The sequence below is a fragment of the Accipiter gentilis genome, chromosome 23, assembly GCF_929443795.1.
Source record: "Accipiter gentilis chromosome 23, bAccGen1.1, whole genome shotgun sequence".
NCBI classification, from domain to species: Eukaryota; Metazoa; Chordata; class Aves; order Accipitriformes; family Accipitridae; genus Astur; species Astur gentilis.
The window spans coordinates 774,650-790,589 of NC_064902.1; the positions used below are offsets into that span (position 1 = coordinate 774,650).

The 15,940-nt window shown below is 39.7% G+C and overlaps 1 protein-coding gene across 16 annotated transcripts in view; it reads left to right on the forward strand.

Annotated features, from left to right (window-relative positions):
• The window catches only part of WNK2 (WNK lysine deficient protein kinase 2), a 117,335-nt gene that overhangs the window by 89,539 nt on the left and 11,856 nt on the right, over window positions 1-15,940 (forward strand). For 13 of the 16 annotated variants that reach the window (XM_049826274.1, XM_049826262.1, XM_049826265.1 and 10 more), the window contains 4 exons: window positions 1,937-2,152; window positions 3,090-3,188; window positions 8,510-8,554; window positions 10,110-10,363. In XM_049826274.1, the coding sequence (XP_049682231.1) occupies window positions 1,937-2,152; window positions 3,090-3,188; window positions 8,510-8,554; window positions 10,110-10,363 (614 nt within the window). Of the gene's footprint in view, window positions 1-1,936; window positions 2,153-3,089; window positions 3,189-8,509; window positions 8,555-10,109; window positions 10,364-15,940 lie in introns of those variants that run through there. The other 3 variants (XM_049826277.1, XM_049826272.1, XM_049826276.1) reach the window with 3 other exon arrangements.

The following is a 15,940-nucleotide window of genomic DNA, read 5'->3' on the forward strand; positions in this document are numbered from 1 at the left end:
GAAAGGCACTGAATTTTTATTGGTTTTAATACTATAACTCAAGTTTGCATACTGCGAACTGTTTTTGAAGTGGGCTTCCTTTGGGACAGGCTTATTACAGCCGCCCAGTGCTGAACCATACATACCTTCTCTGTATTGGTTACAGTGCTTGGCAGAGAAACAATACTCCACTTTAATTTGGAATACAGCCTGGTTACATTTTCTCTTCCCTTCTCCAAATGCAATTTATTGATGTTTGTATTCAATTCTTAGGTGCTGTAATCCTCTATTGATTATGTGCTGTATCTTGTTGTTGTTTATTTTTTCCTACAAGATGCTGTATAGATAAGATTGGATTGCATTTGCTCCCTCAAAGGGCGAGAGGTAAAAACAGTTATCAAACTGTGATAGATGCTTTGACCACCTGAAGTAGCTTGAGATTTTTCAAACAGTAGTACAGTCTTGAGTCATTATCTCTTTGGGAAGTATGAAGATATAATTCAACTGGGAAATGTTGATATACCCCAGTACCTATTTCTTCATCAAAATGTAGAATAGAATATGAATAATTTTTCTTCAACTCAGTTCATGCTGCTATTTAGAGGAGCAGCAGCACTTCCAGCATTAGCCCTGTATTTCAAACCTGGTAGCTCTTGTTTCAAAGTCACTGCTTCACAGGTCCACTTCGAACTTCATTGCATCAATCTTAATTGTAGACAGAGTGTTTTGGGGGTTTTTGCTTTTAATTAAGGATTTCAACTGAGATAGGAAAAAGAAAGACATTCAGAGGCAAGGTATTCTGTGATCCATGTTGAATCTCAGTATTCTTGCCTACAAGAACTGAAGCGATGTTCAATGCTCTATACCTCTTTAGCTGCTGCTTGGCTGACATGCATGGGGCTTACTTCCTTTCCTTGTGATGAGATACTCTGGATGCCTGTTATCCTTGTTCCATTCATTTTCCAGTTTGTTCTTGGGTTCTCTCAAGCCATGTTTCCCCTCTGTCTATTCACAAAACCCACGTCTGTCTCCATTCATGGATCTTGGCTCATATCAGTGTGCTACCCCAGTCCAAAGAATTATAGCTTATTTCTGCATAAAATGTCTAAATTCTCCTTTTTTATTTTATTTTATTTTTTGTCCTTGTCACCTTCAGTTAGAGAACAGAAATCTGCTCAGTCAGACTGCTACTTTGGTGCATGCTTTCCTTCATGCATTTCTTCTCTGTTATTTTCCAGTTTTTTGAGGCACTGTGTAAAGATCGCATTATCTTTGAGAATCTGTATTCATGCCTGAGTCTTCTCATCCTTGACTACGTAGATTCCTCATTTTTTGGCCTTCCTAGGTCCTTTCTCAGGGATCAAGGGCAGGCAGTTTCTAATACAGTTACTGATGTAATTGTCATTTCCACTGTTAGATACTTTTGCTGATGAATCCATGTAACAAATGATTACAAAGCTATTCTGGGGTAAAGCGTCTTTACCCCGGGATATCCATGTAGATAGATAGATAAAAAGTTCCTCATGTCTTTGCAGCAACTTTTTATTTCTCTCCATTTGCTTGCTTTCACCTTTCATGTTTGAGAGCAAACCTATATGCGCTGCTCAGCCGTTCTGTGCGTTCATCCTCCTACACAGGCACTTCTGCAGCTCTCACTTTATTTCAGTAGTGCTCCTTGTGAGGTCCTGACTCCAGCCTTTCTGAAAAATGAAGAAAAGAAACTGTAAAAATCAAACCCACTCCATAAGCTTCTTGGAGAAACTAGATCAGCGATAGTGTGTGTAGATTATTTTCTGGTGCAGGCTACCTCTAAAGTCTGCGCTTCATACAGTACTTCAGAATTGTAAACCGCTGTTCCTCTTGGTGGCAAAGTAACGATTACTTTTAGGCACTGACTTTTATGCAGTGGTTTTCTAGCATTTGCTGTTGCTTGTATTTTGTTTGTTTGCTCTTTCAGGTAATCTTTCAGACTCTAAAGACTCACCCCACAAAGAAACAACTAAAACTCAGCCTGGATCTCCCGAAGCAGCAGCGGTCACTTCCCCTGCATCAGCCACTTTTGGGAAGGCTGTTCAGACACAGCAGCCATGCTCTGTCAAAGCCTCTTTGTCTTCTGACATCTGCTCCGGCTTAGGGCCCGAAGGAGGTGACGTGAACGCAAGCTCTGGCCAAGGTGATTTTTTCATACCAGCTCTTGGGCATGTCTTCCAGCACATGCTAAAATTAGTTCGCTTCCCTTATGCTTGAACTTTTTAGGAGTGGATTTCACTTCTAGTGTTATGGGAACATGAACCTTTGACAATCCAAATTACTGGCTTATCTTTAAAAAGATCGTTGCAATATTGTCAGAAGAACAAAAGTAAAGTGTCTTACCAAGTGTTAAGACTCAACACTCAAGAGGGCATGCTAATTTTTAGGAAGGAAATACCTTTGATTTTTGCCAGCAGTGGCTTTATACTGACACCTTTTCTGGAGTCTGCCTTACAGATTTCTGAGAAAAAAAGAAAGGAAAACTGAAAAGATATAGAAGGGTAGGAGATTGTCTCCTTTGGTTCATGTGGGGCTTTCTTTTTTTAGCCCCTTGATACTGGTAGACCCGGAGTTCCTCGTTATAAACTACCAAACCATCTTGGTCATGAGCTGAAAAAAAGAAAAAAAAAAAAAAAAGGCAAACCAAAACCAGAGAACTAAGTTATGTTTCCTTTATCTAAGGGGTTAGCTTTGTGCATGATTTTGGAGTCCCAGCTAAATGACTGTAGACTGGCTGTGTTCCCCAGTCCCGACCTCTGATACTTCTGTGTATTGCACACCTCCGTAGGCTTTGACTGATCTTGTTGCCATGCATATTGGAAGTTATAATGATGATTAAAATACCTTCCTCTCATTGCACATCCTGCCAAACTAATCTACAAAATATCTATCTGTTCTCTTCTGCTGTTATTGCATCTTTTGTGTATGGTCAATTAACTTACTCCTCTTTGGCAAAGTTAAAATGGAGATGTGGATGTTTAACTAACAAAGCTGATTTGACTGATGGTATAGGACATCTGATCACAGCTACTTGTACTTTATAAGTGTCTTTGTTTTCTTCCCTTTATATTCATTTGCAGGCTGGACGGTTTTCCACCAAACGTCTGAGAGAGTGACCTATAAATCTAGTAGCAAACCTCGTACCAGATTCCTCAGTGGACCTGTGTCTTTGTCCATCTGTTTGTATTTGTTCTTTTGTATTTTATCACAGTCCATCTTTCTTTTACCCCTTTTTCCAATTCCATGTTTTATATCTCTGATATGTTTGGCAGGATGCCCCTTTTTCTGACCCATCTTTTCTTTCTTTTTATCTTTCTTTTAAGTAATCATCATGAACACACCTTATTTATATTAATTTTTCATATGAAAGCTTTTTTTGCACTGCTTTTGGCTCGTGCCTGGGCACCAAAAGCATGTGTGGAAGATCTCATCATTTATTATTATAGCCTTATGGTAAATTTTACCCTGGACTTATCAAAGCTTTTATACGTTATGTGATTTATGTTGAAGTAATTTTATTTGCAATGTGGCAAATATACATGTCTGCTGTCCCGGTTCCAGCGACAACAAAAAGAAATCCATCCTGTAGACGAATGGTCTCTTTCACACATGTTTGGACTATGAAGACATGCATGTAGCAAGCTGATACAATACTAGAAGGTCACTGAAGGGTATAACTTCCATACAAGGGCTGTATTAACACGATATACAGTACTGTTTATATCCACTCTATTTTCTTTAATTTTTTTCCCCCGCTCTTTGCATGTGGAAATGCTGAGACAATAGTGCTCCAGCTAGTTCTTTCAAAATCTGTTTTCTAGGTGGGCTTTTCCCCATGCATTCACTTTAATTACTTTAAGTGAGCAGTTTTTGATATACTCATAAGCAGCAGGAACAACTGGTTACTCCAAGGGAGAGTGCCATCAACTTTTTTTGTGTAAGCTGATCTGGCTGAAGCACTTTACTCAGTTTATTTTCTTATGACCTTATGTGACCTCAGAGATGAAGTCAATTAGCAGTTCATCAAAGCATAAATAAGTAAAAACCAATATCAGATTTTCAGATGATACTTTGAAATGGATTGCTAGGATCCAGTATTTTTTGTTTCAAATAATTGTGCACCTGCTATTTGTACCCTGTTTGTATGACTTCTAAAGTAATTGGCAATTCAACCAAATGATATCAAGCTATTTAATTAAAAAATTAAGACCTTTTTACCCAATTATATATGCTGCTTTTTAGGCAAACAGATTTTGCTTGTACAATAAAGATATGTTGTGCTGAACAGGTACTATAGGCCACTTACATATAACATTAGAAAGGCTAATAATGTTCTTGAGAAAATGTTTGGTTAACTAACTGTTCATTTGCATTAATATCAGATCTCCCATTGGAGTTCTACATTGCTCATCATTATCCAAGTGGTACAGATCAAAGGCACAAGACCACTCAAATACACTCCTCCTGATTTTATGAATAAACAATATTTTAAGAAAATAATCTTGATTTTTTTTGTTTGAGGTCCCTAAAAGTCCAAGCGCTCAGGTTCTTGAAAACTGATGTTTACTGCTCGGCATACTGAATTTATTATCGTGCGAGTTTTTAACGACTGCTGAAGTCATGAGACAATTTTGCATTCGGGGATTTTTTATGAGAACCTGAGGGGAATTCTCAGTTCACAGATTTTCCCATTTGGTATTATAACGGACACAGTAGTTTCTTCCTCTGCACATGTAATTCCCAGAAGTCGTTCCATTAATCTTTCACAGAATTACTATTCAGTAGGATGCAAAAAGACTGGGAGATGGCAATTAAAAACCAGCATATTAAAAACGTTTGGGTGCATGGATATTGTGAATGAAACCAAGGGAATATGTAAATCCTTCAAATCGTGAAGTTTCCCGATGCTTAAATAACTCGGCACGACTAATTGCTTTCTGTTCTCAGCCCATATGCTCTCTTCTCGGTTTCTTCTGGGCGAAGCATTTGGAGAGGAGGTTCGCACTCCCCCATTTCTGAGTCATATGAGGAGATGGACTGAGTTTCAGGCACTTAACCCTGACACGTCCGTCCAAAGCCACCGCTGCTCAGGGAGCGCAGCTTAGTTTCAAACGCTGCCTGTCACTTGAGTTGCTAGACAGTTTTCTGCAGCGGAATTACTGGTAGGTTTTGATGGGGATAGGAGGTTATTTTAGCCAATTTTCCCAGTGAGTCTGGGGGGTTGGTAGGGTGTATGTGAAGGAACGCAGATGGGCCTGCGTGCAGCCCCATCGTTCCCCGCGGGCGGCTGGGGCTGGGACTGCCGCGGGAAGGCCGGCCGGTGGTTCCATCAGGCTGGCGTCCAGAGCCGCCGTGACCGTGGCCCTCGGGAAGAACAGTGCTAGACGATGCTGCTGCTGGGAACGCCAGCTGGCTCGTGCTCCTTCCCTTGGGAAGGGACGTAGGTTGGCCCGGCCCGCAGGCAGAGCCGAGCACTCGGACTAGGCGTGGAGTGTGGTTGCGCCTTCGCCGCGGGGGAGCGAGCCTTGGAGAGGGGCCGTAAGCGAGGGCTGGCGGATGCAGCTGGGACGCGGCTGACCGGGGCCAGCAGCTCGGTGCCATGTCCAGGCGGTTCCGCACGTCGAGTTTTCCCTGGGAATTTTTTGTTTGTTTGAGAGCCGTTGGGAAAAGTTGCGCTGGATTTTCAGAAACGCTCTGAGTCTAGGTGTTTGATTAAGGAAAAACAGCCCTCTGGGGAGCCTTGGATGTTCCAGCGTGAGGCCTGTACTGTGTTAGCAGACGAATTAGCAGCACGCTTTTATAAAGAAACATTCAGATGCATGAAAGATAGTTTTACAAATATCTTGCCCTGATTACAAGATCCATCAGACTTGGAACACTTTCACAGTGTTCTCCAAGAATTGCATTTTGATCTGTTCCCACGCCCAATGTTGACTTTTCCTTTGTACTTTCCATGGAATAAAATATTTTTGATGGGCTTCAGCATAATTTTAGCCTGAGCTTCTTCCCTGGCTTAAACTGCAAGGGCGTCTTAGGGAAGAGTGCGCTGATTGTGAATTGGAATTTTCAAAAGCTCCAGTTGGCTTAGACTTGTAATCCTCTGTAAAGCAATTTTTGTCAAGTCTGTAGTAATTAATATATTGTATGTGCACATGCAGTTATGGAAATGGTCTAACAATTTATTGCCATTTCAATTTTATTTTAGCTTTCAAGCTTTTTGGCAGCTGTTAGAGTGCAAATATGGGACAGTGGATTTTTTTCTGTCCTGTATGATATAATAGCTACTTAATTTCTCAGATAAGAAATCTGGAATTGGAGGTAAAACACTCTGCTGAACTTTTGCAGTCTTAGATTAAGTCTTAATTATGATTTATCTCCTTAACTTTACAGCTATTAAACACCTTGATTTTAGAAGTAATACAATTAAGCTGGTGAATTCACTTTACCGAGTGCATTTTTAATTGAATTTGAATTTAAAACCAATCACAGCTGATGATTGTCAGTCCCTGCTTCAGGCAACATCACCACTTAGATAATGTTTCTCATCTCCGAAGCAACATGCTGGAGTGATATGGTTTGGAAGAAATAGCTCTCTTTTTGGTGATTGACTCTCCTGTAATATTTTCCTTAATGTTGGCTCCACTCATGCAGGTATTTTGTGAATGTGTCTAGTATCACTGTTCTCTGTCACTTCCCCACACATATGGGGGCCCCAGGTTTGATTTGGCACCTGAGGTGCATATAAACTTGTGACTCGGTTTTCAGGAAGCAAAGGGGTTGGTGATTAAACTTTTTTACATGCATTTGAGCACGTACTGTAGTCAGCTGCCTGCTTTTATTTTTCGCAGCAGTTGCTTTTCATTTGCATACATATTGTGCTAAATACTACCTATTACTACATGCAGAAATGCTGCAGAATAGTCAAGAAAATAGCATTCTAGTATTACTGCCACTGATGTTTCTGTAATGGGAGTTGCTAGCTAATTTTGAGATAGGCAAGGTAAGGTATATCTGAGGGAAAAGAGGGGAAATATTTAAAAAATGCAACGCAGATTGTTGAGTTGTGACTGTGACTTGTATTTGTTATCTAGGCTTTGAGATGAGAAACTACACTTGGTCATGCTTGCATAAGACATTACTGTAGTCATGTCCTTCTGATTTTCCTGGAATAGAAACCTCATTAAACTATATGAAATAATAAGAAAATCTTTCAAAGCAATCCTTCTGTTCCTCCTCATGCCACCCATATCAAAGCACAAACATATCTTTTCCCTTTTTTTCCTCCCTCTTTACTTTCTCTTCCTCAGTCTCTGACTGATGTCTCTCCTTTCTCCTTTGAAGACTCATTCAGAGCCTATGTCAACCTAGACCTGCAATCTCCGAGTTTAAAGCTGCATTTCTGGCACAGTAACATAAAATATCTACGCTGGTTGGCTGTAGAGAAAAAGCGCATCCATCCTGTATCTTGCTTTTTGCCCCACTCTCTGATTTTGCTCATGTGTTCAAGTGCTTCTTCACAATAAACTTGCCATGCCCCATGTCAGATACTCATCTCCTCCCATATCATAACAATATTCTTCTTACCAAGTCCAAAATACCTTTCAGGAAATTTGGCACTCAAATAGAAACGGTGCTTATGTCTGGCAAGATCTGACAGTCAAGTAGGGTTCTCGGTACTCTTCTGGCTCTCTATCTATCCAACAGAATATGTAAAATCATGATGAAGGATGTAATGAGATAATAATAAAAAACCACATAGTTTGCTTAAAAGAAAACTCAGCTACTCTGCTGGATTATTTTTCTGCACTTGGACAAGGCATAAGGGAAACTCAGGGTTACTCTCAATTGAAGTTCAGAATCTCACATTTAGACACAAATCCTACTAATAAAGTATTTGGAAACAATTGGCCTCAGACCTGCAGAACAATGTATCTTTTTGGACTCGTAAAACAGGACTTTTAGGTTTGTTTTACAGTTTGTCTTTGCAGCCAGACTAGCTTGACTTGTTCCTGAAAGCATTTTTGGCCTCCTATCACAAACTGAATTGACATCATTTCCTGCATAAATAGAGTAGGAATCAAAACCTCCTATTAGGAAGCCAAGGCAATTTGGGAAAAAAAAAAAAAAAAGAAAAAAAAAAAGAAAAAAGAAAGAAAAAACAAACAAACAAAAAACCCAAACCACACCAAAAAAAAAAAAATAAATCCCAACACCCAAACAAAACCCCCAAGAAACCAAACAAATGCATCTTTAATTCATGGGACCTTGCTTTTGGCATGCTATTGTACTTCTCAAAGCTTCTGAATGGCTGCACATTAAGAAAGGTTTGAGCTGTCCAGTTATTTAGACTTCCTTTACTCATCTGAACTGCTGACTTTGTCTGTCCTTTCTTGCATAATAACTACTTTTTGATTGCTTAAAAGTACAGAAGCTTGTCCATCAGATTTGTTGTGTTTAGTCTTACCTAATTCTGTATGTCTTGTATTGTTTTACCTTGTAGGGTCCACCTTGAAACGACTATGTCTAGGCAAAGATCACAGTAGTAGTAACTATCCCATTTTTGTTTCTCAGTATTTCCTTCATGGCATGGGATGTTTTTTGCTTTTTTTTTTAAATTGTTTTTTACTAAAAGCTAGTTGTTTAATAAATAGAGCTGATGCACTTATACTGATATGAAATTAGACTATAAATTGTGAATACTTTCATAATAATGCATGTGCTGTGATGTCTTGGGAACCACGCATGCTGCAAGACAGTTGTGGTATTCTTTGTGTGTGAGACTGTGCACGCATGCAGCGAGAAAACTGGATTCAGTGTTTGTCTTTCTGAAATACACACCTTTATATGACTGCAGTTCTCTGCTGGAGGAATTTATAGCTTAAAACGATCTCGTTCCTGTTGAGCTGCATGAAATATTAATCACTAATTGAAGAGCTTTCCTGTCAAAATACTTATTTTCCTCACTGGTCCCTTTCCCCAAGCAAAGGAAAAGGAAATGAGCAGTATTCACTTAGAAGTTATGTTGCAGGTTGAATGCATGATCATTTAAAGTTTATTAATGTATTTTATATAACCATAGGACTAAATAGTTTACTTGGTTTCATTGGCTGGTAACTGATTAACAGAAAAAAGAAGACTGAATGTTCATGTCTGCTTAATATAGTAATTTCACTACAGTTCTATGAACTTTTTGCTTGGAGAGATGGTCTTTACTTCAAGTCTTTAGCTATATCAAATATGTTAGTTGAAAAGTTACTTTATATTTTCTGCATAGGTCAAATTTAAGCACCTTCAGCTGCTGTTCCTTGCTGGTCTTGCTGTGTCAGACTTGTAGTTACCAACACAAAAAAAGGACAGATTTTTTTTTCCCTAGTTCTAGAAATAAGTGAACATATAAAATTAAATCTCTGTCAATACTCTTCCTGTCTGCTTTTATCTATACCAAAATTTCTGTATCTTTATCTTTGTCTCCAAAACTCACACACCCACTTATGTCCTCCTCTCTCCTCTTTCTTCTGTACATTTATGGTCCTGATGGGTTTTTTCCCCCAAAATATGCAGATGGCAGAGCAAATGGTGCTAACATCATTGAGAGAGATTGTAGGTTCCCACAGCCTTTGAGGCATAGTAGCCAACCCTGCTTGTAACCTATATGACAATTATGTTTTTCCAGGAGGATAGTAAACTTATGCAAGTAAAATAAATGATAAATGCATTTTTTTAAATGTGTGCAGTTTAAGTAAGTAATACATCCTGCCTCCCACTCTCTCATGGTAGTCTCCTCTGACGAGACTTCGTAAGCCTTAAGTTGTCAGAGTTACTGGGACTGCATTTGTTTCTTCTCTCTGAGTCATTAATTTCGCCTAGAGAGAAGGTGTGGGCGCAACAGCTAGTGGCTGAGGTAACATAATGTGATAGAAAATATGAACACATTGGACTTGGACCATTTCTTTAAGCAAAGGTGTTCTGTAGGAAGGGAGGGGGAGGGTTAAAAGTCCGAAAAGCCACCATTAGAATTGCAGTAGATGAGAAACTGTTTGAGCAGCAAAGTGGTGAAGCAGAGATGCCATCATCAACTTTCTTTATGTGTGATTTTCCAGGATCCTCGACAAACAGTCTGGTAACGTGTCCTGAGCCCCTCCAGCAATCAACCCTGCAGGTTCAGGCCAACAACAGTAACAACAAGAAAGGGACGTTCACAGATGATCTTCACAAGCTGGTTGACCAGTGGACAAGCAAAACTGTTGGAGCTGCACAGACAAAACCTTCCTTAAACCAACTGAAGCAGAACCAAAAAAGGCAAGACATGGAGCCAAAGGCTAATCCCATGCAAACGCAGAATGAGACATGTGGAGTAAGTGGCACTCCTTGAAGAACATACCTTTTGCTATGTATCTGAAAGCCTTTGCAGAACTCAGATTTGGAGGAGGACATAAACTAAAGTTGCTTCAGATAGATGCTTCCTATAAATGTCCATCTCTTTTCGTTAAGTACTAAACCAGATTTTTTTTTAAATTGTCTTTTCAAATAATCTTGAGGGATATATGGGCTGCAATATATATATATAAAATATATATTTTTAAATTGCAAACTGCTTATTAACAGCAATATACAGCAATACTCATACCATTAACCATATGTTGCTCAAGTTTTAACTATTCCTAAAGTTTTCTTCTTTTTTAGGTTTAATATTAATCTTCCTTAGGCAGAACAGTGACTGCGCTGGTGGCTTGGTGGTAGTGAGCCTTTCTTTTAGTGGAAGTGGAGTGAGTACTGCGCTGAGCTAGGGGACAGCTGGATGTGTTTCTGACCCTTGCTTGTTGTACTGGGCATCTTTGAGGCTCTTTGCCTTATCAAAATACCACCTTCAGAAATGCTGTGCGAGTAAACTACAACAAAATGGAAATTGGAAGCACCCCTATTTATCTCCTCTTATTTTCAGTTGCAGGAAAAAACCTGAAATTGCGATGTGCATTCATGTCTGCATTTGGTGCTTGTTTTCATGGCTGAGTGATGGTATGGAGGCAGGCACAAAAACTAATGAAGAATCTCAGTTTACAGTTCTGTCCCACCCTGGTCTGTGTTTCCAGACCTCTTCCTCCTCCTCATGCTCGGATGATTCTTTGACTAATAATTTTTGCTGGATTTTTTTAGAAGACTGAAAATTGAGCCAAAGTAGAGGAAAATAAATTAATTTTAAAAGCAAATAAATAGTGAAAAGAAAACCAGTGAGGGACTGCTTTGTAATCCCTTAAAAACAAGATAACTGGGTCTGGATAGTAAACCATTGCCTTTTTGGCATGTAGAAGGAGAAAAAAACCTTGTGTGCAGCTGTTGTAGCTCTGTAGATACTTTTGAGGTAAGATGTGCCAAAGCAGGAGCTGCGCTAGTGCGTCTGCTTTGGTACCTGTTGGTTTCGGAGTTGGTGGCGTCACTGACTTCACAGGGAGAAGCGTTTGTGCAATTTTTTGTCAATTCTTAGTTACCAGAGAGTAAGTAATCCTTCTGCATAGTGATGGTTTAACCAGTATAAACTCATTTTGGAGTCACAGCGACATCTACTTAAGACCCTCTTAGTTCTCACAAAATAAGTCAAAGGAGGTGCTAGTAAACACAAATTGAAGATTTCTAGAAAGTGATGGTGAGGGCAGATTTTGTTCTGTTAAGTCACTTCTTACTCTCTTTTGACGTGCTTTTTGCAGCTTGATGTCTTTTCCTCGTGACTCCTGCAGTAGTTTGAAGTATTCGATGGAAGTGTTTTGCCCACTTATAACGCTGGAAAAGAGAGTGGTTATTTTGCTTATTTAAATCATCCATTAACATCAATTTAGGGTTAATTTTACCTTCTGTGGTCTTGGTGGCTGTGTTTCAAAGCCTGTGGAGAAGGCAGAGTATCGCTGTGAGAGGAACAGGGATGTCCCTGTCTCAATACACTGATTTTAGAGGGTTTCTTTCTAGAATATGGCAGTTGTTCCAGGGAATTAACAAGGCTGATTGAAGTCTTTTAGAGATAATTTCCCAAGAGCACAGAGCGGTTGGGATTCCCTGCTCTTTATTTCACGTCGTTCCTTGTTGCCTTAAAGAGTGGCAGTCAGTTGGAGCCCTTGCAAGCCCCATGCCAGCTTGCCCTTGGGTGGTTTTGTGCATAAAGCCCTCATAGGGCCACGTGGGCTGCAGAAGAGTTGCGAAGGTAGATGGCAAATATTCTTAGCGTGGTAATTGTTGGGATATTTTGGCCATGAAGATTGCACAGCATGCCGTAGGTGATAGAAAACAAGGCAGTAGATATGATTTAAAAGACTTTTACAAGGGTTGTTTTGGGGGTTGAGGGTCATTCTGCTGTTTGTACCTTTTGAAATTTACCCTAAAGGGGAAATTGAAGTTGAGGGAGGAGAGGGCTTCATGATGTTGCGAGAAGAATAGGCAAAAGTGGAGGAAGGAAATTGTGCAAAGGGACCCTTAGTCTGGACAGCCAGACAAGTGACCACCAGTCCTTGGAGTGACAAATTACATGGGGAGATGTTATACCTGCACTGAACCACTATTGAGTCCACCTTTTAAAATGGTATTGAAAAGACAAAAAGTACTCAGGAAGTCACATAAAGGATGGAAAAAATAGCTTACTAACAGGGAGCATGTAAAGCTCAGGCTGTACTTCTTCAGTCCATCTGTTAACACCATCTTTTCATCGTCTTTTTGATCAGATACAAAAATGCCTTTGGAAGAAAAGAATAGGGAGCACTAAACAGATTTCCAGCCCATCAGAGAAAGTTATAATAAGGTTTTATGTTAGAAATAAAGGCTAGATAAATTGGAAATGTGATTCTTATGCCTTTTTTTTTTTTTTTTTTTTTGACTGGAACACACTAGCAGGAAGCTATTGGGGCAAGTTGTCTCATATCTTCAGACCGGGTGTTTTGTTTTAGGAGAAGCTATTGTTGGTCCAGTGCGATGATAGGGAATGAGGGGCAGGAGGCAGGCAGTATTCATACCTTCACTTCTAAATTGTCTCTGGAGGTTATTGGGCAGAAAGATGTCTCCTTGAAGGGTTTTTTAACAAGAGTAGGAGTGATGTGAGTTGTCCCATGGCGCTCTGTTGGCTATAGGTCCCCTGGAATTAGTACTGCACAGAGCTCTTATATGTGACATAGAGGCCACGCAGGCGATGAGCATCCTCCTGGGGTGGAAGTCTAGGGCTTCTGTTATACAAGCTATGACAAAGAAGGCAATAAACCAAATGGCCCCTTTCTACTTTGTGTTTGGGGTTTTTTTTCAATCTCTAGGCCAAAGGAAAATTACAACAAATCCTTATTGGTTAAGGGTAGAGTTATTTTTTTTTTAGTTTATTATTTTCTCTTACTGTCCACCCACTGTTATTAATATGCAGGGTAGTTGTGAGGCCAGCTTCAGGTCTTCTCTTTCACCCTGGAAACAGAGGACTAACTTTCCTGAGTTATCTGTTTTCTTGACGTGCTTCTACCACCATCAGCAAATTGTTTGCTGTGTGAATACAATACATTATTGGTACCTTTTTTTAACTAATGAAGGCTACTCTTTAAGGTTGGAAATCAGCTCAGAAGAGAAATTGGTGGTGTGTTTAGTAAGAGTTAGTGGCTTTATTTTCGTCCTCTTTATCATCAGAGGTGTAGAAAGCAATAAAATAATTGGGATGCAAAGGAGGACTTTAAATTCTGCTTTGTTTCTGTGGAAGTTACCTGTCAGTTTGGCTGCAAATCCTGGTTGATACATATTAGAAGTTTGTGGGGGAACCTTCAGGCATCCAGTTATGTCACAGGAGCACTGAAATGTTCCTTTACGAATGTTTTCTTTAAACCTGGAAATACACATAGATTCTCAGCAGTGGTAATTTGAAATGTAATAGGAGATATTAGGAAGAACTGAAGTCAAACTGCCTGATAATAGCTATTTCTCTCATGCTCATCTGTGTTGAAGACATGATGAAATAACACTTTTCTACAGGTATTACCACCAGTCAAGGAACACGCTTAGGGACATGAGCTGCCTTGTGTGTAAAGAGTACTGAATGTCGTGTAGTTAAAGGCATTATTTGAAGATGCCTGGGAATAAAGGGCTTACCAAAAATGTTTTCTGGTCTTTATACGGTTATGTAGCTCCACGGGTTTTAAAGAAAAAACTATTACCCCCAAAAAACCCTGTAAGCATGTTTCAAGTCCGTAATAAGGTTGTTTCTGTGAACATGCAGGTCTGTGTCAGTTGGTGACGTGTGCTGGGGCTCAGACACCATCAGTAAGAGCTGCACATCTGTTTGCATTTAGTACATCTTGATTTTAATGAGCTGGCTGCCTGGGAAGCAGGCTTTCTGGAGATAGCCACAGATGCGAATATGGAGTGGAAGGACTATATAACACCTTTTACTGTGTCTTCTGTCTCTATTGGATTGGAAGAATAATAAAAAATAGGATGTATCTGTGTTTGAAGCTATTCAACAATGCCTTCTTGGTCTGAATGTCAGAGTGGCTTTCCAGGAACCTAGAAGAGCACAAACACAAATCTTCAGTAGCACCTAATAACTTTGGGTTTTCAGCAAACTGGAAAAAGGGGATAAAAAAGATGTATTAGCATCCTTGCCCTGCTCATGTTGGCAGCCAGCTCTCACCCTGTCCTGTGATTCAGTTTTGTTTCAATGGTAGTTGGACTATACAGAAGTAAAACAGTAATGCTAATAATGTAGCCATCAAAATGCAGCTGGAAGAAAAATAATCGAAATCCTGCATTTTTAGAATGGGTTGTGATAGTTATGGTCAGCTTTCACAGCAGAATTACCCAGTTTCATCTGTTCTAATATAAAAAAATACTAATAATGTTTATAAGTCAAACCAACTCTTAGCTATATACTTTCACAGTACTGTAGCTCTGAATATGGCTGATGTGGCACTTCAGAGCTTGCTTGGTAAAGCATGAGAACGAGGTAGAGAATTAAAAGAAGTCCAAAGAACAATTTTTTTCTTTCTTCTGAACTGCCATAGCCTTTGTCCAGTGGGGTTTGTTTCATTTTTACATATATTTTTGTGCATATTCTTCTTTGTGTATATATTATTCTTGTTTTCTAAATGAGTATGTGTGATTATTTGGGGGAACAGGAATAAATGGCAGCAAGGGAAAGACTGGCAGCAGAAGGCAGGCATTTGGGGAAGCAGGATCCAGAGGTGGCTCTTACCCAGCAGGGACTTGTACAGGCCCTCAGGGCAGAGGTTTATTAGCCCAGGGAGAGTTTGGCAAGTGCAGGAGGGGAGGCGGCGTGAGCAGAGGTACAAAGGCAGCAGGCAGAGATGCTGCCATAGGTGTTCGTTCAGTAAGTATACTGCCTTAATAGGGGAGGCTGATTGATATGCAAAGGGAAAGAGGAGGGAGGGAATTTCACTTCCTTCCCATGTAATATAGGAAACATATCAGGTTGTCAACCCAGACTCCCTTCCAAAAAAAAAAAAAGAAAATCCCTATTAAATATCTCTAGCAGACAGACTTTTTTACATGGTGATGACAGACATAAATTTTGCAGTGCATTTGTTAAATTCATTAAGTTTGAGACTGTGTCTACCTTATCAGCCTGCTAAAGGCCAGGGCAGCTGACTTTACTAGGCTGTAGGCAGGCAGCAGAACAAACAGAAGTAAATGAATATTGTAATATTAAAAATGAAGTAATGCCATCCATAGTTGGCTAAGTCCATATAATCAGTTGCATTCCTCATTACTAGTGTTGTATCATCTAAAGTTGAATTATGAAGGGAAAAGACCACTTCTGCTTTATGCTCCTGCAGGAGAATTAGTGTATTTTAAATAAACCTCAAACACTCCTATATGACTGCAGGCTATGGCTATAAAGATCTTTTGTATTTCAGTGATCTCTAAACATTGGTTGCTTGAGCTGCATACAGGGGTCTGATATTGT